This window comes from Alosa alosa, chromosome 7 (assembly GCF_017589495.1).
Source record: "Alosa alosa isolate M-15738 ecotype Scorff River chromosome 7, AALO_Geno_1.1, whole genome shotgun sequence".
Classification (NCBI taxonomy): Eukaryota; Metazoa; Chordata; class Actinopteri; order Clupeiformes; family Clupeidae; genus Alosa; species Alosa alosa.
Window position 1 is genome coordinate 6,030,550 of NC_063195.1, and position 24,104 is coordinate 6,054,653.

General features: G+C 40.6%; 1 protein-coding gene across 1 annotated transcript; it reads right to left on the reverse strand.

Annotated features, from left to right (window-relative positions):
- Nucleotides 1–741: 741 nt before the first annotated feature.
- LOC125297707 (zinc finger protein 664-like) lies at nt 742–18,055 on the reverse strand. The gene is made up of 4 exons (XM_048248159.1): nt 17,881–18,055; nt 17,340–17,660; nt 7,078–7,971; nt 742–866 (listed from the first exon to the last, which is right to left on the reverse strand). The coding sequence occupies exons 1-4, from the start codon at nt 17,903–17,905 to the stop codon at nt 742–744; spliced, it is 1,365 nt and encodes a 454-aa protein (XP_048104116.1). The 5' UTR covers nt 17,906–18,055.
- Nucleotides 18,056–24,104: the final 6,049 nt, after the last annotated feature.

The window sequence follows — 24,104 nt, forward strand, 5'->3', positions numbered from 1 at the left end:
TTCCCACACTGGACACATTTATGAGGCTTCTCTCCAGTGTGTACAATCATGTGGCATTTAAGCTCTGTGGAAGTCTTGAATGCTTTCCCACAGGTAGCACATTCATGAGGTTTCTCATCAGTGAGTGTGAGCATGTGGGATTTAAGAGAGTTGAGGTGTGTGAAAGCTTTTCCACACTGGGCACATTGATGACGCTTTTCTCCAGTGTGTGTGTTAGCATGTGGCTTTTGAGATATGAAAGGTGAGAGAAAGCTTTTCCACACTGAATGCAATCATTAGGCTTCTCTCCAGTGTGTATTAACATATGGGTTTTCAGACTTGACGTTCGTGAAAAAGCTTTTCCGCACTGGACACATTTATAAGGCTTCTCTCCAGTGTGTACAATCATGTGGCGTTGAAGCTCCATGGAACTCTTGCATGCTTTCCCACAGGTAGCACATTCATGAGGTTTGTCTCCAGTGTGGGATTTTAGAGAGTTGAGGTGTGTGAAAGCTTTTCCACACTGGTCACATTTATGAGGCTCTTCTCCAGTGTGTATTGACATATGGGAATTTTGACGTTTGAGAAAAACCTTTCCCACAGTGAAAACATTTATAATGCTTCTCTCCAGTGTGTATTAGAATGTGGCTTTTAAGATGTGAAATTTGTGAAAAAACTTTTCCACAACGGTCACATTTATGAACCTTTTTACCAGTGTTCTGCTTTTGATAAATGGCAACAGAGTATGTTTGTTGGTGTTTCTCAAGTTCTCTCAAGTCTGTAAAACTCCTCCTGCAGACGGTGCAGCCTTCCTTTGAGTTGCAGGTTCAGTTCATCATTCTGTCCATGGATCTTCTGCTCCGTGATGTGTGAGTGTTCTGATACACCTGGAAGAGTTACCATAGTTAAAATGCGAGTTAGAATCCTCTGGAAGAGTTACCATAGAGATTTAGCATGACAGAGAAAGATGTCAAACTAATAATTGTAAATGTAAAATTTGACCACTGTAACCAAAAATATATGACATTTTTCATTAGTAATAGTATGTTTTTAGCCTAGAAATCTAGACGCGTCCCTAGCGGCAGCAAATTACATTTGCTGTCAGGGCTAGTCTAGCAACTCTCCTTTGGCTTGTGAGCTCCAGAAATCGAAACTCAATCAGGCCAATGAAATCTTGTATAGAGTCGTTAGGTGGGCTTAACATAATGATTGATGGCAGAGTGGCAACGGTTTGGCTGAAATTCCCTGCTACGAGTTAAGCTTTTATTAAGTTGGCAAACGTTTGAACTAGCCAACTAACTCCGCTGGTGGGAAACGCATGGAACTCATAGCGCTGCCGCTGTCCTATTGCGTGCAGAGGGTATTTGAAAGACAACTGATTATCCCGCCCCTCGGACTGAGCACTGCGAACGGTGAGTGCCCAGACCCTACATTTTATGGTCTGGCTCGTCAGGCTAGTATGTTTTATCAATGAAAGAAAAACATTCTCACACATTCTCACCGGATCACGCCTGTCCATCTGTCTCTATCCTCTACTCTTGCTATTTGTGTGTGCTAGTTTATGAATGGTTGGGGTTGTGAGTGTGTGTGTGTGTCTGTGTGTGTGTGTGGGGTGGGGGGTATTTGTGCATAATGGTGTGTGTGTTACCATATCAGTAGAGTTAGAGTAGAGAAAATTTTCAAATTAAATATACCAAGTGTCTTACGAAGACGCTTTCTTTTGGAAATTATTTTCATTTTTGCGCTTAATGCCATTGAGGGAGGGGAAAAATACTGTTACAGAACAGCATATTTTAAAAGTTTCCTAAAATCTTTTAGATATATTTTTCTTCATCCTCATGTCAAAACCATGAAAAGGAACATATGTACAATATAAAACAACTATAAAATGAGGGAAAATAGTTGGTAATATCTTTCACAATTACTTTCTCTTACTCTAACTGACCCGTTTACATGTTCAATTTGTGCGCATATCGGGGTCAGAAAGCTGTCCACCCCATTGAATTGTGTGTGTGTGTGAATTGACTGAAACATCAAGGAAGCATTAAGAAAAATGTCTACTTGTACTACTTTTTTTGTGTGTACACACTGGGCTTGACAACCAGATAGCTGTATATGGCGGGCCAATGAATCTCCGGCCACTTGCTAACGTCGTCTACCCATTCTGTTATCAGCTCGGGATCAGACAGACAATCACCATTAGCTAAGACTAATTTATTAAGGCACGGTCCTTGACAGCTCAACATGCCAGCCTATTAGCTGCACATTTTTCTAGTTTTAGTTGTGTCTGAAAGCAAGTCACGTTTGAATTACATGATTATCGTCTGTACTGCACTACTGTAGGCCTTCATCACCTAAAAATATAATGCAATGACATAGACTACATGTTTATTACATAGAATTAGGCCTACTGCATTGCCATTTTATGTGATTATTGACTATTTTAAATGGTATCTTTAACTTACTTTCCTGCAAACAATCATTCTGTTCTACCTCCTCCTCGTCCTCTTTCTTGACCTCAATCTCCACTGCTGTCTGCAGCTTTACAGTCAAGCTCTGCAAAGGGCTTTTCCTCTTCACCTGGACATGCGATCATATGACCATAGTCCTCGTCTTTTATATCTTCTTCTTTCACAATCACTCTCAAACCAAACTGGTGTGATTCAGTAACGTTACAGGCAGAGCTCAACGGTGTGATTCAGTAACGTTACAGGCAGAGCTCAACGGCAATCCGAGGTCCATGTTTTCAAGCACCAAAGACGATTATCCCATTCAAAGTTTTCTAGTCAGTATAACTAAATGAAATATGTAACCTAATAGTTTCCCAGATCCGTTTCTACTTTTAGAAAATAACAGAAGGCATCACAACATGAACTAGATGTACCGCAGAGCAGTACAAAATATGACCGCCGCCCAGTCCAGCAAATTTTTTCCACAAAAATAAATCACGCTGAAAGGCCTATATGATTCTAACTGTCTCACTAAATTGCATTATCCACACTCAATTCTCACTGGTATCTGTTAGACAACAAGTACCAAAACATGATTAGTTCATAGATTTCACATGTAAAATTAATTTTATACAAGCCCACCTCCATCTTGCATGTTCATAATTCTGAGAAATTCTTGAATTGTGTGCATGTGTGCATGTACATTTTTATGTTATATGTGTGTGTGTGTGTGTGTGTGTGCGTGCTTGTGTGTGTGCCTGCGTATGTGCCTGTGCATGCATACGTACATATGTCTACTGTGTGAGTATGTGTCATACGTATGATTACTGTGAATGTATGTGTGCGTGTGTATCTGTTTGTGCACATGAAATGGGTTAACATGACCCCTGGAGGCAAACATATGGAAAAAATTGGTCATCTTAGGCCCTACAGTTCTCAAGATATTCACAGAGAACTGTGTCTGCCCTACCCTCCTTTCGGGGGGTCCAGTCCAGCGAGGGGGGGCTACAGATCAAAACGAAAAACAACGGTTCCATGCTATCCATGTGGGGTTACATGCCCACCAAGTTTTGTGTACCCCGGTCTTTCAGTGTCCCGGGAATCCTTGTTGGTGTACGTCACTACATGTACACATACATTATTTTATTGTAAAGCCCCCCATGAGCAGTACACAGAACTTCCGCATGCATTCGGAGGGTGTCATAATGATCTTACACTTTTAATTTCAGTGCAGTTTTGACCATGTCAGCCAGAGATATTGTGATGAAAACACCTAATTTTTTTTGCTTTTTAATTTTTAACTAGGTGGCTATACATGAAATAAGTGGTAATGGGATGGGTTGACATGCCCCTTAAGACCAACATACAAAAAAAGGTGGACCTCCTAGGCCCACGGTTCTGAGATATTCACAGAAAACTGTCTCCGGCCACCTACAGGCCAGTTGGTGTATAGTAACATAAATTAATTTATTGTGTGGCCCCCATGAGCGGAATTCCACAAAACTTGGCGTGCATTCAGAGGGTGTCATAATGATCCTACACTTCCAATTTCGTGCAGTTTTGACTATGTTAGGTCACAGATACCTGCGATTACAACACCTAATTTTTACTTTTTTTGTGTTTAACTAGGTGGCTTATACATGAAATGAGTGGTTATGGAATGGGTTGACATGGCCCCTTGAGATCAACATACAAAAAATAAATGGTCCTCCTAAACCCTACGGTTCTCGAGATATTCACAGAAAACTGTGTCTGCCCTACCCTCCTTTTGGGGGTCCAGTCCAGCAGGGGGGCCACAGATCAAAGCGAAAAACGATGGTTCCATGCTATCCATGTGGGGTTACATGCCCACCAAGTTTCGTGTGTACCCGGTCTTTCAGTGTCCGGGAATCCTTGATGGAAATTTGGACATGCGAAAAAAAAAAAAAAAAAAAAATCTGACTAAACCTAGCTTCGCTGCGCGGCGGTCATAATTATTAATTTGCAAACAAATAACTGGCGTCAGTGACGTCTTTGACATGAAGATCCCCGGAACAATGCTTCTACTAGCATTCTACCACAGGTCGAGAGGTGTAGCCTAGTTGTAACTACACAACTTTACGATAGTGGTTGCGAACGTTCGTTGTTTCTATGGTTTTGGGAAACACTAACGTAGTGTAACGATGCATTGGACTATGTAAGTCCCAAATATGAATGTAATTCTGCGGCATAAAGCAGATGTATTTGTTTATTGTACAGAACAATAAAAATGACATGTCAAGCAGTCAATTGCAGTCAAGAAGTTAGCAGAGCGGGGTAGGCATAGCAAATTACAGTTTTTCTCGATTGCTTTTACCTGCTTAAGTAAACTGGAATCCACTTGGTCTTCATGACTACTTTCTTTGCACAGCAGAAGTAATCTCTTGCGAATGTGTTCACACATTTTCATTGGGTTCACACATTTCTCACACCCTTAATAATAAGCATAAGTCTGAATCTCTGATACACCTGTGTAAAACTCCTTTGCACAATTCTTCAATCAGCAATCATTCATTATACATAAGAAATGTAATTTCTGTGTTGCTATTTGCAAGTATGGATCTAATGCACATTTAGACAAAGTACTGTATTGCCTTTTTGATGGAGAAAACAGTACAAAAGGTGTAGGTCTATTTCGATGAAAGTTGTAGTTCAATGAAATTTACAGTATCTTGGTGTTTGCTGTATGTCTTACATGTCAATGACAGTTACATCTTGGGAGGAATGAATTAATTCTTTTTTTATTCAGTACATTTTGTCTTTTCACAGTTTTTTTCTGATACCAGAAAAATGAGAAAGTAATGGAACAGACATAGCAAAAATGCCCATTTTGAAAACTAGATTTTGCATTTTGTTGTCCAGTGTGTAATGATTGATTAAGGAGTGTTTTTGAATTGGCAACAAGTTGTAGTGTTTGAAGGCAAGATTTGCTTTTGCTGCATGTTTTAAGTGTTTTGAGAGAGTAACAGCCTTTTGCAAGCAAGTCATTTTGTCCAGAGTGCTTTTGTTCAGACACGGGTGTTAACTGTTTTGAGAACGTGATGTCAGAGTTGACACAGGTATCAAAACTATTGGGAAAAACTGTAATTTACAAAACCAAAACGTGGCTAATAGTTGTCTAAGCCTCTATTGCGTAGCCTGTTAAAAACGTCGCTAGATAGTATTAAATCGCCAACATTGTTTTCTGCAGAAGCCTACCCAAGGTTACATTAATTCTGAACAGTTATTTCTCTACTGGCTCAATTATCACACCACTGTTTTGATTTGCGTAGTTGCGTTACCCCAACACTGACAATAATGTAGACAGCATCGTCCGTATACACACCGGGCATATGGGCACAGAGAAAAGCAGGAGTCATGCTCGCGACATCCTCTTCTGGCCCGGCATGGGGAAAACAAATAGAAGCATCTGTGGCAAGGTGTGAATATGCCAGGAACGACGCAGCTCCGACGCCAAAGAGCCACTCCTATCGCACAGATACCAGAAAGACCAAGGCAGGTTGTGGGAACTAACCTGTTCACATGGAATTCGCAAGACTCCATCATGTAGACTACTACAGCAGGTACTTTGAGATGGAGAAACTCACCAGCTGCACTACCCCTACCTGTAATACCTTCTTAAGCCTCCCATTTGCCAATAAAATAGCTTGTAAATTCTCCTGTGACATCCTATAAGATTTTTTCTAGGGGTGCCAATAATTGTGAGCAACATGTTTTCGTTAAAAATATGTATTTCTTCATGAGATTTTCCTTTTTCTTAGAATAAACTTGCTTCCCTTCAAGGGTGAATTTTTCCTAATTGTTTTCATTGCGAGAGTACAATGAATCATCAAAAGATATTTTTTTTATACATGTTTTTAGTCAACTTTACCAAATGTAATTCTGGAGGGTACTGTATGGGTTTTCTCTCTAGTGTGTATACGCATGTGACGTTTCAGGTGTGTGGCTGTTGTAAAGGCTTTTCCACACTGGGCACATTTATAAGGCTTCTCTCTAGTGTGTATTAGCATGTGGGTTTTAAGATGTGAACTTTGTAAAAACGCTTTTCCACACTGGACACATTTATAAGGCTTCTCACCAGTGTGTTTTAGCATGTGGGTTTTAAGATGTGCAATTTGTGAAAACGCTTTTCCACATTGGACACATACATGGGGTTTCTCTCCAGTGTGTACTAACATATGGGTTTTGAGATAATGAATTAGTGCAAAACCTTTTCCACATTGGGCACATATGTGAGGCTTTTCTCCAGTGTGCGTCATCATATGTGCATTAAGATTTGAGCTCTTTGAAAAAGTTCTTCCACATTGGTCACATATATGAGGCTTTTCTCCAGTGTGAGTCGTCATATGGATTTTAAGATTTGATCTGAGTGAAAAACTTCTTCCACATTGGTCACATTTATGAGGCTTTATTCCAGAGTGTGTGAGCACGTGCAGTCTAAGATTTCTGGATGATGTAAAAGCTTTTCCACATTGGGCACATTTATAAGGCTCCTCACCAGTGTGTTTTAGCATGTGGGCTTTAAGATGTGCAATTCGTGAAAACGCTTTTCCACACTGGACACATACATGGGGTTTCTCTCTAGTGTGTACTAAGATATGGGATTTGAGATATGAAATTAGTGCAAAACCTTTTCCACAATTACCACATATGTGAGGCTTCTCTCCAGTGTGCGTCTTCATATGGGAATTAAGACTTGATCTCTTTGAAAAACTTTTTCCACATTGGTCACATTTATGAGGCTTTTCTCCAGAGTGTGTGAGCATGTGCAGTCCAAGATCTGTGGATGTTGTAAAACCTTTTCCACAATGACCACGTATATGAGGCTTTTCTCCAGTGTGCGTCTTCATATGGATATTAAGATTTGATCTGAGTGCAAAACTTCTTCCACATTGGTCACATTTATGAGACTTTATTCCAGAGTGCGTGAGCATGTGCCGTGTAAGATTTGTGGATGTTGTAAAACCTTTTCCACATTGGTCACATTTATAAGGCTTCTCTCCAGTGTGCGTCATCATATGGATATTAAGATTTGATCTCTTTGAAAAACTTCTTCCACATTGGTCACATTTATGAGGCTTTTCTCCAGAGTGTGTGAGCATGTGCAGTCTAAGATTTCTGGATGATGTAAAAGCTTTTCCACATTGGTCACATTTATAAGGCTTCTCACCAGTGTGTTTTAGCATGTGGGTTTTAAGACACCAAACGCGTGAATAAGATTTTCCACACTGGATGCATTGATGAGGCTTCTGTCCCGTGTGTGTTAAAATATGGGTTTTAAGAGTTGAATCATTTAAGAATGCTTTCCCACACTGGGCACATTCATGTCGCCTTTTACTACCAGTGTTCTGATTTTCATTCACACTAACAGAGTGTGTTTGCTGGTGTTTCTTGAGTTCTCTCAAGGCTGTGAAACTCCTCCTGCAGACCGTGCAGTGGTGCAGCGTTCCTTTGAGTTGCAGGTTGAGTTCATCGTTCTGTCCATGGATCTTCTGTTGCGCTGCATCTGGGTATTCAGACACACCTGGAAGAGTTACCATAGAGACAGAGAATTAGAATTAGTTACAATATGGATTTAGAATGGCATTTGTCCTACATCTAGTGATTCAATTATCTGGTACACTGTGAAAACTAAAAAAATCTAGTTAGTATTGTTTTCAGTATAAAGAGACTTACCTTTCTCATGAGATCATTTGACTTAAAATGAGTCAAACTTAAGACATTTCCATCATGAAAACAAGGAAATTTGTCTGCCTGCGCATTGAGCAAATTTGTCTTGACAGGGCTCCTCAAAACTATCTTATTAAATGAAGTCAAAATGATCTTACGAGAGAGTGCTAAGCAAGTCAGGTCAGATCAGTTTGTGTCATAGATATGGAGCGCAGAAAGGTCATTTATAATCACTAAATAAAAAAATGGCATTTATTTCTGTAAGGCGCACACCACATATGTCTGTAAATTGCTCAGCCCCAGAGAATACCTCCACCATGGCAATGATATAGCCGAATTCAAGACAGTCTGCCCTACACACGCATGAAATGCATGTAGAGCTATGAGCTTGCTGTGGTGAGATACATGTCAAAATATAATAATTTTACGCTTTTTATATTTTAATTTTTTAAAAATCAAAATGAAAATCAATGCTAGTACTAATACATGAAATGATTGTAGATCTGGATAGCCTAGACCAGGGATGTCAAAGTCAAATACATTAGAGGGCCAAAAAAATAAATTTGCTACAAGCCGAGGGCCGGACTGGTTCAATGTTTATTAAAACATATTAAAATGACTGCTTGTAACCTATTGAACCAAGACGTGTACTGTATTTTATTTAATGATTAAATGAATAATGACTGTGACTGAAGTGCGGGCAAAGTTTGCACAAAATGTCACGATTTTTCCCATCCTCACCGACCTTGTCATAAAACTTGTTTAAATGATCATATGATGCCTCCTTGCTGCTTTGTCGTCTACATCAGCCTTTCTCAAACTTCTTTGACCTGAGGCCCAGTCAAGGCATACTTTGGGGTCATAGGGCCCACCTACATGAACCCACCCCCTCCTCCCACCCCCCATTAAATTATCATAATGATATCAATTAGTATTATTTTTATACTATATTGCTATACGTGCACTTCAAAACAGTCAATGTTTAAAGTGCTAAGATTGTTCACAAAAGTTTGTGAAAACATGCACATCAGAGTACTGCTTTACTAATGTAAAATATAATATGGCCTACAGTAGTTTCATTGTTTTTGCATTGTTGCATGATGCTTGCATGAAAAAATACTTCTCAAAACAACAGCAGTTATATGGGTGCCGTTGTTTTGGGATGTTTCCCTCATGCAAGCATCATACACTGATAGAATATTTTATGTTATTTAATTACATTTAATTTGAATGCCTGAATGTAAGGATTCAGGAGACACAATACCAGCTTGTGTGAATGGTAAATGGCGGATCAGATCATGCGTAAATCACTGATCTGGAGATCTTTAACTATCTTTAACTAAGACTAATTAATAGCTTTTGGCTGACTTTAATACTTAATGCCAAACAGTGTTTTATATAGTTTGTGCTGTTTTTTTATGGAAGTTGCATAAATCCACGTCGTTCTATTAAATGTCGTTTCATAATTAGCCTTCCAATAGGTTGAAGCTTAGCTTTGCTACCAACGTGCACACGCATGCATTGAATAAACGCTCATACCACGACTTAATTCTATGCCTCTATGTTTGATGACACCAAATTAACAAGTATTTCCTACTAATTGCAAAAATGTTTGTTTTCTTTTTCTGTCCGGGCTCCTTGACCAATTGCGCAGCAAATTATCAGACGATGACCCGGGAATAATTTCACTCTGCAGACCATTTTCCACATTGCGGACCGCGGCACATAGTTTGACAAATGGTGACCTGCATGCTGCCATATTAAGGCCTTTTTACGGTGTGTTTTAGCCGGGTTTTCGCGTGGAAGGCTCTGTAGAAATCTGGCACCCTATTCAACGAAGTTAAACTGAAAGAGCGACACCAGAATGAACGAGTTCACAGTTACGTTCATCAGGCAGTAGTAGCCTAATACAGTATGTTCAGTTCACGTTCGCTCAAAATACTGTACATATGAACGAGTGACTTTCGTTCAATGAACGCGTTCAGGCACAACACTGGGGAGGGGGTAGCTGAAAGTTGACATCTGCCCTGACTGAATACTGATGAATAATGAAGCCGAGGCCCACTGGCGGCGCCGCAGTGAGTTCGTGGGCTACCGTTGCATTGTGGGGAATGGAGTATTGATGCGCAAAACAGCACCCGGCGGCTGTGGCCTGCGGGCCGGTTCTAATACTAATCAAATATCATCCCGGGGGCCGTAGACTTTGACTGGCCTAGACTCTGCTGAAAAAAAATGTCTGGCCTAGACTCTGCTGGAAAAAAACAACAATATATAATATAGCTGCAAAGCAGCAATGAGGGGGCCAAGCTGGTTGCAGATCCTTGAGCTGCCGAGATGGCAGATAAATTTGACATTGCCAAGGTCTCTACTGCTTCGCCTGCCAATTGCCTAAAGGTCTCTACCGCACCACTTGCCCATTGCCCAGGGTCTCTCAACTGCACTGCACTGCAACTGACATGCATCAGCACTTCCTGTTCCTCTAACGGCGCCCTGGTGGTGGAGTCTACGTACTAAGTTTGGTGCCGAAACGAGAAACTGTTGCTAATTATAGCGCCCCTTGTGGTCAACGGTGACTAAATTTATTGTGCGTCCTCAAGATGTGGTCCCGAGGCTACGGACCAAGTTTGGTGTCGATACGAGAAAGTGTTGCTAATTATAGCACCCATTGTGGTCAACGGTGACTAAATTTATTGTGCTTCCTTAGGATGTGGTCCCGAGTCCATGAACCAAGTTTGCTTCCGATATCTGAAAGCCTTGCCAAGATATTAGCTCATTTCCTGTAACTTTAGTGCCCCCCTAGTGGTCGAAAGTCAAAAAGTTTTTTGTGTCCTCAGGATGGTGTCCCAAGGTCATGTACCAAATTTGGTGTTGATACAAGAAAGTGTTGCGAATTAAAGCGCCCCTTGTGGTCATCGGTCACTTCATATATTGTGCGTCCTCAGGATGTGGTCTCAAGTCCATGTACCAAGATGGGTTTCGATATGTGAAAGGGTTGCTATGAGCTCATTTCCTGTTACGAGAGATATGAGCTCATTTCCTGTTACTCTGATGAAAATTATGAATTTTGACCTGTTGGTGGCGCTAGAGGCTTAGACCTAAAGGTGTGTAAATTGGTGTGCGTGTTCATTGCCATGCCCTGTGTGATCAGAAATATTTTCTAACTTTTGTTGGGCTTTGTCTAAAGATCATATGTGCCAATTCTTGTCAAGATCGGTTAAAGTTTGTTGTCTCTTAAGGTTTTCTTGCTTTCAAAAATTTGAACTGTTGGTGGTGCTAGAGGGTAAGACTTAGTGGCGTGTAAGTTGGTGTGCATGGTCAGGGCCATGCCTTGATGGCATGTGCCAAGTTTGGAATGTATAAGTCAAGGCACTGAAGAGATATGAGCTGACTTCCTGTGTGGCGGCTTCGCCGCCATATTTGATTGGCTCTCACCTGCCGATACTTTTGAAATTGAAAAATCTGTCTCCTGATTTTTGTGAGCCTTGGTGAGGCTTTTTGTGAGGCTTGGCTGAAGATCATGTGTGTCAAGTTTCGTGAGAAACAGACAAAATTTGAGACCCGTGAAACTTTTGGAAAGTTTGCACCTTGGCCTGTTGGTGGCGCTACAGCAAGCATGATAAAGTCTTGGAAATTGGTGTGTGGGGCCGTACCTTTTGCCTTAATCAACTCTGGAAGTTTCAGCTTCATAGGTCCAAGTATTGCAGAGCTACTTGCATTAATGCTGTTAAAAGTGTATGAGTTTTGACCTGTTGGTGGCGCTAGAATTTTGGTGTCTGGGGTCTGTACATTGGTGAAAGTGATCAGTGCTAGGAGTAGAATCAGTGTGCCAAATTTCACAACTTTTCACCAGACAGTTCTATGGGCTGCCATAGACTTCAATGGCAGAGGAAAGATGTTAAATAATAATAATAATAGGAAAAGCTAGAAACACAATGGGTGCCTTCGCAGCTTCGCTGCTTGGCCCCGAATAATAAGAAAAGGTACAAACACTATGGGTTGCCGCGCAGCTTCGCTGCTTGGCCCCCAATAATAATAGTAGGAAAAGCTAGAAACACAATGGGTGCCTTAGCTGCTTGGCCCCCAAAAAGGTAGAATCACTATGGGTTGCCACGCAGCTTTGCTGCTTGGCCCCCAAATATGTGTGTGTGTGGCACTTACAATGACCAGAATAAATCCTTATGAATAAGGGTAGTGAAAATGCCCTAAAAACAGCTTAGGGTTCTAAGGGTTAACCGTCCACGTGGTGAAATGCTCTGACAATATGATAATGATAACAACCAAAGTTAATGCATGGACATGACCTTATAATCCATATAAGTGGGAAAGAAATCTGATGAATTTGTGTCGCATACTTTTTGAATGAGAAGCCCTCAAAGGTGATGTCTTTTTACATAATGAAATTTATAGCCATTTTCAGAGCTTTGCAGAGGGGAAATTACACAAGATGCGTCTGATCCAATTGGATTTTTTAATTCAACAGGAAAATGTTCTTCTATTGACATAGTTTCACTAATGTGTGTGAAATACCAAAAGAGCCAATAATGTTGGAAGTTGAACAAAAAGGATTGTTCACTACAATGCTTAAAATGACTTGAAGTTTCAAAGGGCTATAGTTTTGCAACGATTAGTGATGCAGATATACTATTTAAGATCTATGCATAGATTTGGTCTACAAACACCTGTGAGGTGGTCACCTGCCACATTTAAATTAAAAATAAATTAAATCCCAAACCGAAAATCTTCTGCTTTTGATAGCCTACCAGTATGCCGGTTACAGGAAGTGTTGAACAGTGTTGGCTCACATTAAGAGTAGTCTTTTACTTTGTTTTCTCTATGCAGTGGTATGCTGGGGAGGAAGCACAAAGAAGAAGGATACTGGGCGACTGGACAAGCTGGTAAGGAAAGCTTGCTCTGTAGTAGGAGCTGAACTGGAGTGCATCACTTCAATATCTGACAAAAGGACCCTTAACAGACCGATCAACATCTTGGACAATGAATGTCATGCACTCTACAGCACTATTAAAAAGCAAAAGAGCTTGATGTGCAGGAGACTTCGCTCACTGCCATGCACAACTGAAAGGCTGAGGAAGTCATTTGTCCCCAGGGCTATTGAACTGTTCAATGCTTCACTAAAGGGAAGAGGAGAGATAGACTTCTCTGCTTAGTCTGTCTGCCTCTCCACCCTCTCAATGTTTGAGTACTGACTGCCCACTACTGCTTTACTACTGTTTTACTAATGTCCACAGCCTAATGTTTTTACTACTGTTTTCCTGCTACACTGTGTTTCATGCTATATTAGCACACATGACCAATGACTTCTGCTACAATACTGAATACTGAATGGCTGTAACCCTATTACCTCAACCTGTTCTTGCACTGACATAGTTTTTTATATTACCTTGTCTACATTATACTTTACTCTCCTATTTGTCCATATTATTTATGCTGGTCTCTCAGTCCCTCCAGGAATTTCGCGATGTTGCGATCGCAACAATTAACGCAAATTCAGCAAATCCTCGTGAATTCTGGGCGACCTCGCAATTTTGTCCAAACACTGCAACTTTCTCGCAAATTTGACCAATCATCATGTTTTCCCCTGGAAATTTCACCTAACAACAGCCCCTCACACAGAATATTGAGTCAGATGCCACACTCACTTCTGCAGACACCAGAGACTGCCCTATAACTTGTTCACTCCTCTGCAGTTTTGATGACTATAAATAGAAGGCTAACGTTAATGATCTGCTTTACTTGCATGTCATCTCAACCTAGTGTTGCTAACCTGCCTAGGCTATGAAAGTAAGTTAATTAAGGCCTACTCGGTTTACTGACATTTGAGTAGGCTACAATATGCAACCCATTGGCAAACGTTTACACCTGGAGATGTCCTTTTAGTTCGTGTCATGTTTGCTTGTGGGCTCAGTTTGTGTAGTGCTACCAAAATCATAGAAATTAATAACATTGTAAGACATTTACCTCTTCTATGATCTAAGAATGATTTCATACGAGTTATTTTTTAACATTTATTTTAACTATTGACATAGAAACATCCCGAATTCCATCCACATATCGTAATGCACTACGCAAAAAGTTATTTTATTTCCAGTCATAGCTGAACACAGTGAGATGCAAGCGTTCCAATCCACTTAGAAATGTTATTACGCTACTCTCACGTCCTTAAAGTGGCAGGCAGTCAATTAGACTTACACACCACCAATGTAATAACATTAAAGAAAAGTGTAGTCTAATAGTTTAAATCAATATGAAATTACTAGATACTTGTACTATTTGTAATTATGCAAGTCACAGAATATGAATTATTAAAAAGATATGAACTTAACATGAATTACAACATATATGAATGTATTGAAACATATGACATGATGCTATCTCTTTAGGGGGCTGTCTTTTTTGGACAGTTCTACGAAAGGTTATACTGCTTTGTGAATTACCCCAGTCAAAGTATTTACACAAATAAAGTAGGCCTACTTTGATTTTCTGTAACCCTTACTATTTACCTTTACTTATCCTTTTTAATAAGCATCAAGATGTTTAGTGTAATTTTGGTCTTACTAACCTTAATTACCCTCAATTAAAAAATAATTTAAAAAAAAACTTCCTCTCGCAATTTCTTCGCAACAAACAGCTAAAAACACTGCAACTTCTATCACAATTCTACTGTTGGACTACTTTTTGCACCTTCACCATAACTCACTCTCTTGAGCACCTTACCATGCACACAGAACTACAGGACTACTGTTGGACTACTTTTTACTTACTGTGGATTTTTTTAAATTTAATTTATATAGTATATTTAGTATTTAGTTTTGTTATTTTTCTTATCTTCTACTGTCTCTATTGTACAGTAGAGTTTGGTTATATGTTTATACTTATACTTATATTTACTATTTCTGCTGTAAGTGCATGTTGTGTGTGATGTCTGTATGCTACTGAGACCTTTGAATATCCCCTAGGGATCAATAAAGTATCTATCTATCTATCTATCTATCTATCTATCTCTAAGAATGAAATTCTACAACAGAAGCCTAATAAAAAATAAAGGCCTGCCTCGAAGCCTGCCCCAAATAAAAGGCCTGTGCTTTGCGCAGCCTAAGGCCTGGTCCACACGTACCAAACCGATCTTTTTTTTCCTCCGTCTTCCCTGGAACCGTATCAAGAATATTTGCGTCCAAACGGATCCATCTCAACACGACTCAACACGTTACTTCATATCCCAGGCCTATAGGTGGCACTGTTTCTTTACAGAAATTGACCAAAACTTGCTCGCTGTAGGCTATACAAACAGACAGAATAGGCTATGACGAAATGGCTAGTGCAAGGAAACCAGAATTGATTGTGTGGACTGATGGTGAACTGTCAACTGTAGTCAACTGTAAAACTAATAAACTTCATTTTCACGGTTTGTGAAGGGTGCAGTCCCGTCCTTTATTTGGCTAACGCAGGTACAAATAATCTCCTTTACTTTTTTTTGGTGGTAGGATAGTCCGCAATTCACATTAGTTTTGGCTATCACCCAATTAGGCTACTAAACGCTAGGCCTACCCAAGTTCTAGGCTATTCCGTCGCCACATTTATAATATTGCTATAATACCTTCGTTAGTAACAGTCAATACTTTTGCCTGCATCAAATTGCGCATTCGCATTTAGTGCGCTACCATCGGCTTAACATGAGTTCTAAGCGTCTTTGTATACTCATATCTGACTTCACTATGAATGCATTTATTTATGTTGTAAGTGAATGAATGACACCGGCACTACGCACAAATTAATGTAAACTTACACCGCACTTCCCTAATAACTTCCCTAGTTCTCTCGCGTCACTGACAGTAGCTAGAATGCATAAAAAAACACCAGGAAAAACAGTGTTCAGTCCACCAAGTCATAAGCTATCGGCGCTGCGCAGCACCAGTTGTGATATTTATCCTACGGAGTGTAATCGTAGGTAATGTCATGTATGAAAACTAGTATTGTTAGGCAATACTAGGTCATTCCACGTCAGTTCAACCAGGGCCCACGCACTTAGGTCTCCAAAAATTCTGAAAAAATTAACAGGTGTACCTATGTTACCCAGGAGACACACTGTAAAATTACTCTTATGTAAGATCAATACTTTCCAAGATACAGCCAGTTTTACAGGGGGAGGGGGGTGTCGATTTTGTCCAGCCTCTTTTTTTTGTCAAAGTTCACAAGCCCACAGCGCAAGAACTAAACCATGTAGGAGGCTCAAATTTTGCTTGGTGGTACATAAATAGGAATAGTATGTAACAAAATCGTCACGTTTGGTCTGGATAATCCTGCATGGTCATAGCTGTCCCTCAAAGTTGATACAAATTTTATTGGAGTTTTTGGCTGGGCTCTGTTTAAGCCTTCAGAAGACATATTTGTACTCAACATAGGCTCTTGATTTATTTTCCTTACTGAGATAAGTAGAAACACTCTCACAAAAAGCAATGAACAGAAAATAAATCCCTTCAGGGTCTGAACAGCAGACCTCACAAGTCTGAAAAATCATTTTGGTTATCATTTTCAGAGCACCCAAACACCTTGTGGGAATATACAAAGATTTTTTAAATATGTTTTCCCTTATTCTCAATGATCCCTTCTTTTTGAAAACACCAATTTGACTCACCACACTGCCACCTGTGGTTGTATAGAGTAACCTGTGGTAGCTAGTATTGTTAGGCAATACTATAAGTGTCAAGTCCAGGGCAGCTGAGGTGTGGCGATGACATCATCGATACACAAGTAGGATGTGCAGTTTCGCTGTCCAAACGAATTCAAAAGGGCTACGGTTTCAGATTTTTCCACTCTGGGACCAGGTTTCAAAAAAGTGCGGTTTCGGGCAGTGCGTTTACAGGATTCGTGTGTGGGCCGCCAAGGCAAGCAAAACCTCTGCGTTTAACCCAAAAAGCGTCTCCGTGTGGACAGGCCCTAAGTAAATAAAGCCATAATTTGAGGATTTTACGGTGTGAAGGGAAAAGAGCAGGAATTTTCCTTTAACAGCATAGCCTACTAATTGGTTGAGGTCTTTGAACCCAAGACTGCCTTTTACTAATGAGCTGATATTGAGAAAAGAAACTTTGATTCAGGTTACACAACAACAATCTTTCCTGTGGTTGCTAAGGTCATCATTAATATACTGTTTTTATAAACATGGTTACAAGGGATTCACATCCAGAAGGAGGATCTGAAAGGACTTACTTCCCAGCAGATAATCGTGTTCTTGTTTATCATCTTCAATCTTCACTTCAATCTCCGCGGTTGTCTGTTGTGTTTCATTGTAAGTAACCTTGGACTCTGTGACGTCTGTTTCAGTTTTACAGTGAAGTTCTGCAAAGGGCTTTTCATCTTCATCTGGACATGAAATCATATGACCATATTCCTCCTCTTTTATATCTTCTTCTTTCACCATCACGCTCAGTTGGTCAAGCTGCCGCGTGTCAGTAACGTTACAGCCAGAACTAAACGAAAGTCCGAGATCCATGTTCCCAACGGACCAAAGATGATCCCATCCAAAGTTTTCTATAGTCAGAACACCACAAAAACAAAAGGTTGCCATTAAAGATCATGTTTCGCTTTAAATAAAATACACAAAAACAACATGACCTGTTGCCGTTTTGCTGTATGTCGTATTGCTTATGGCTACTTGGCTTAGGCTACTTGAATCAATCACTTTGAGTAACGACAACTGTTATTGGGTCTAACAATGTCGCCAAGTTAGTTAGACATTTAACGAGCCTACCTAAAGCAAGTCCGCTGCTCCACATACGGAGGTAGGTGATCTGATTTTATGTTGAATAAGATGTGAAACCGTGTTTATCTTCACAAAACTGAGCATTCTTGAACCCTTAGCACTTAGATATGAGAACACTTAGATATCAGAAAATATCTGTGGCTTATGGAACTTTCTGCCTCGTGCACCGTGGTTGGCAAATATTGGCAGACAACTATGCAATACTTCCACCACCTGGAATGGAGTGTTACTGCAGGCATTTTGATTTTGATCTTTTTCGGTTTGGGTGAATGAATGGATGGATGCTGTTATTTGTCTTGATGGAAATCGTTTCATGCACGTGACCAATCTGGGGTTAGTGAACACACGTCAAAAGATCTCTGTTTCTCTGTGTGCCAGGGGTTTGTCTAGATGACACTGTTTCTCAAGGTTATCAAATAAATTATTTAATTGATGTTTTTAGAGAAGCCTAATTTCAACACAAGTAAGCATATATTCATATAATTTTTAATAATCTATTTGATTGTCCAAAGCATTTTAATTTGCAAACTAGAAATAATTCACCATAGATAACACACAGTTGTCCGATCAAAAGGTTTATTAGCTGAGAACGAGAGCAGGGACACAGACACAGTACACAATGCACACGGAGCAGGTCAAGTACACACACACACTAGACATACAGGGGAGGACGCAGCCCCCCACACAAAAAGGATCACACACGAGGGAGAACTAAAAGGGAAACATGTTACAATAAAGACGCTAACATTACACTCATAACTAAGGAGAAATACAGACATAAACCCCCAATTGTTCGCTCCCGTATCCCAGCATGCCCTGCGTGGGAGAACGCTAACAATGTCTTGTGCACCGACGTTACAATACCATAAACCAACTATAACATACAGTTTATTCCAATAAGTCTTATATTTATACCCCTAGAAAATATTGATTGAATGTTGAATTTTCTCTTGACCAATATATTTTTGTGAATGAGAAAGATACTGACAAATGCCAAAAGGATGTAAGACAATCGGCACATTTTCATGCTGATGCATGGTGTTAAATGGCAACTGGCTGCGTTGATGACATGTTAACAGATTATGCTTTGACAGATGTGGCCGCTTGCAGATTTGTCACTTTCTGATGAAAACTGGAGACTAACAAATAAAAATATGTGTAGCAAGTGGGAGGTTAGCTCTATATTGTAACATGTCGACTACGCCATCTGAGGCCCTGCCCCTCAGAATATTCAATCACTTGAACTTTTTTAATACGTTACGTGAAGCTCAACCAGGCAACACAGGTTTGTGGTCACAGAAAACCAGTGGCGTGGTTCCAAAAATAAACTGTCTTTATTTACATTCATTAAAATGTACATGGAGTTGGTTCTCTCCAGACAGTCAGAACTTCTGCCACTAAGGCACCGACTTAAATGGCCTACAAGACCTGGACACACACACACACACATACACGCACACACAGACCAGGATGTGCTCATCAGATTAATGGCTGAGGAAAGATGGGAAGAGCCAGGAACAGGAACTAGTTAGCAGATCTCTGTTCTCTCTGGAAAACACAGGTGGTTAAGAAAGCAGAGAGAGTATCGTACCAACCAAATAATGTACTCAGTAATAAATTGAAATCATGCAGTCAGGTCGGCGGTACTATGTGCCAATACGTAAAACTATGCCAACTCATTCATTCCCTATAAGACTGTTAAATGAACATCATATAAGACTGTTAAAAGAATGCACATAACTACAACAATGCGCGTAGTGAACACAGCTGGAAGGATTATTGGTGCTTCTCTCCCCTCCCTGAAGGACATTTACACCTCCCACCTCACCCGCAAGGCGACCAAAATTGTGAGAGATGCAAGTCACCCCGCTCACAATTTGTTTGATCTACTGCCCTCTGGGAAGAGGTACAGAAGCCTGCGCTCCCGCACCACCAGACTCACCAACAGCTTCATGCACCAGGCTGTTAGGATCCTGAACTCTCTCCCCCCTCCACCCTCAGCTACATAATATCCTTTGACTTTTAGACCCAAAATGGCTGCCTTGCACTACTCCACTTGCACTACTCCACTTGTACACTTGCACACTTGCAACTTGTTGTTGTTGTCCTGTTGTCCTGAACACTTCTGAACACACTTCTGCTGCTCTTACATAACTTGCACCACTATGCCACTTGCATACTTAGGTCAAACAAAACTACCTCAGCCATTTATTGGCCTGACTTTTGCACTATTATATTGACTGTCTACTGTATGCACAATTGCACAATTTCTACCAAATTTTGCTGCTCTTATTTCTTCATTGTATGTGCCTTCTTATTTTTACTTTTTATATTGTTTACTTGAATGTTATGTTTGTCTGTGGACCTAATTGGTAAAATATGTCTTGTCTCCACCGTGGGATAGTAGGGATTTGATCTCTTTCTATGTCTTGACATGTGAAGAAAATTTCTTTGACTTTCTCTTTTCTCACCACCACCACCATGTCTTGACATGTGAAGAAATTGACAATAAAAAGACCGACTTTGACTTTGACTTTGACTTTGACTTTGACTGCTGGTTCTTGCACTCTGCTGCTTTGTTCCCTCACTGGCAGGTGAAGTGTGAGTGCGTGTGTGTTTGGCTGGACAGGTGATGTATGACTGCTGTAGTCCTTACTTATCTATTTGTTTATTTATTATTCTTAACATTGCATACTTTTTATATAGTGTATGCTAATGCACTTTTTCACTTTTAACCCTTTTCATGGATGGGTAGGCTGTAAACCGAATTGCCCCTCGTTCCAGAGCGCTGACTGCAGGAGGGGATTGTTGTCAGTGTACACAATGAACTTGTTGCCAGGAGATACTTGCAGGAGGGGATTGTTGTCAGTGTACACAATGAACTTGTTGCCAGGAGATACTTGCAGGAGGGGATTGTTGTCAGTGTACACAATGAACTTGTTGCTAGGAGATACTTGCAGGAGGGGATTGTTGTCAATGTACACAATGAACTTGTTGCCAGGAGACACTTGCCATTTTTGTGATTGCCCACTTGACTGCAAGGAGTTTGAGTTTCATAATTTGACATGTTCCTCTCACTTGGCCGCAAGCCCCGGCTAGCAAAGGCTATTGGTCACTGTTACCCATCCTTCTCCTGTGACAGAACTGCCCCTAATCCTACATGGCTTGCATCCAAATGAAATCGGCATAACCTAGGACTGACGCTTGAACAAGCCATTCTTTTAAGGCTCTGAATTCAGAAAAAGTTCTGAAGGCAAATCTGAACATGACTACATTCAATATTAACTATCCAATATTCAGATGTCTGTAATTGAAATGTATGTGCATAATTAATGAAATATTGTTAAATTACATCCATAAACATATATTTTCAGAAAACTTCTAATGCAAAAAAATATTGTCTCTACATAAATAATCAACTAGTAAAGTTTCATAAGAATAACAAGGAGTTACATTTTTTACCCTATTCACCCGTTCTATGTTGCCTATGGAAGCCAGTTTTAGGCCGCAAATGCTAATTAGCAGGTTTAAAACAAAAAAAAATCAGTTAAGTAAATATGATATTCAGGGGTGTGTTACCCAAAAGCATCGTTGCTAACTACAGTAGCAACTAACATGGTTGCAACTATGTAAGTACGACACAACTGTTCCCCAAAACGATAGTGTGAACTATGGTGGTGGAACTTACATAGTACGATGCATCGTGACACTGCGTCAGTGTTTCCCAAAACCATAGTAGCAACTAACGTTCGCAACCACTATCGTAAAGTTGTGTAGTTACAGCTACACCTCTCAACCTGTAGTATGTAGTAAGAACCATAGTTGCTGGAGACGACGTAACCCTGATGACGGAAGACTCAGCAGACAGATGGAAGAGAGGTAGCCATTAAACGATCCCATAACATTGCTGTGGGATACCATACCATAGCAATGCTGGAGGCTACAATTGCACATTACTGGACAACGTTATGTGGTACAGTGGAAAGTGAAGTGTTGTGGAGTTAGCCTACAACAGAGCGGCCTGTGGTGAAGTGTTATGGTGACCCGCAACCATTTGTGTTGTTATTATTCATTGAATTTACATGTAGCCTAATGCTAATGTGTCAGCACAGATTCTTTCGAACACCCGTTAAGTTATCTGGTGATAAAGCTTTTGAATGCCAACGGTATTGTTATGTGAGGCTAGCATTGTAATTGTTATAAAAGGATAACGTTACATTGTAGTCGTATGTTAAGTGTGTCTGGATGAAGCATCTGCTAATCATACACATAGCTAACGGTATATGGACTCTACAGCCCATTATGATGTGGTGAAGTGACTGTGCCAGAGACGGTTGATAAAGCGAGACGATTCATAAGAGGGTAAATTCTGGCACGTTGTGACGTGGGGTTCGAAGCTGTCACGCCTATTTAGGAGTCTAGCGGGAGGTCCAGTGTCTATGTATTCCTATGGGAGAAATGAACATTTTCACTGAATATGACCAATCCCTTAGCCCTACATTCAGCGATGTAAGTTTTGAACCCATTTTCTAGAAGCCACTTGTCTCCCTAACATTCCGACATTGAAATTGTATTTTCCAACGAAACAAATAAAGACAAAAATAGCTTTGTTTGTGATCTGTCACTGTCTCCTCAAAGCTCTTGTGCACATCCACCTGTTCTCAGAGGCTCTAAACTCAGAGATGGTTGATAAACTAACCTAACATATTTTTTACTAGAACTAGTAGACTATCACAAAGTTGCTGAACATATGTTACTTCAGGTTTGTTTGCAACAATATATAAGTTTAACCAAAATTCTTAGCTGCTAGCTAGCTAGCGAACATTCCCATTCACTTTCCGTTTACTGTGCTAACGTTAGCTAGCTAGCTAGCTAGCGCGGTTAACGGGGCAAAATGAAATTATTCATTCCGTGTCCGAAAGAGTGTTTCATTGGCATCACACACAAACAATGACTGTAAAATATTATACAAAATTATATGTATATGTTATTATTGCTTATTCAGAGAAAAGTTTATGTTTTGACACGCCTATTTAGGAGTCCGGAACTAGTGCCATTTCGTTCCATTGGTGAATCGTCTTATGATTCATCTTAGTTAACTATAGAATCTTTGACTGTGCTGTGGCAGAGACTGTAGCGTGTGAGCTTTACATGAGAGAGGTCAGGGGTTCAAGACTGAGTCGATGGGTGTGAGGCGAGCATCCCTGTGGAGTGAGTGATCACAAGCTATGTTTAGCGGGTGTATAAGTTAGGCTACTCTTAGTTATTATATGATCTTGATATTTGAACACATAGCTGAATTATGTTGGTACAATGACATTGGAGAATGCTGCTGTGAAGTTGAGTAGCCTCTCGCTTGGAGAACTTTAAGACCTCTGGGACTTGGCGGATAAGTGAGGATGCAGAGTGCTGTGGTCAGTGTCAAAATGTGACATGATTTTCACTGGTTTAACTTGTCCTTCATGGCCCAGGTATGGGTAGGCCTGTCATGGGAGGCGGAAAAATGGTAAGTTGCCTTTGCTTTGTGACCTTTCAATCTGTGTATGTATTTTGATGTCATGGCTCATAGGAAACGTGTGTGTGTGTGTGTGTGTGTGTGTGTGTGTGTGGGAGGGATCATGGGTAGAAAGTGATGGTGGGAAAGTTAAGTACATTTACCCCCTCACCCCCACCAAACTAAAAGAACGGGGGGAAAAACGGGGGGAAAAACAGGGAATGTGGCAGGGAATTGAGGGGTTTGGGTGTTTAGGGGCCAAACATATGTGCAACTAATTCCCAGTGTGCTTCCAGGCCAGCAGGAAGGTGTGCAGCAGCCACTGGAATGACCTCTTCCACCTCCTCCACTAACAGCTCCTCATCAGCCGGCAGTGGGATGTGATCCTGAAGGGCCATGTTGCAGAAGCGCCGCCACCAAAACTACACTGCACGCCTTTGCAGGATGGAGCAAACCAGCGGATTTGCTCAAACACCTTTCCTTATGCCCAGGGCCCTCTCCACAACAACGCGGGTCCGGCTATGGGCGTTGTTGTACCGCGCCTCTGCCTCGCTGTTGGGCTCCTAGATGGAGCAGTTGACATGCTTGTATTATCATAGGGGGTTGATGGAATAAAGTAGGTCTTGAAATGTCAGTGCACTCAGGGAATATAGACATGCATTTGAAAACAACAGTATAGACTTTGCTACTATCTCAGCAGCAGAAGGCAACAACATGA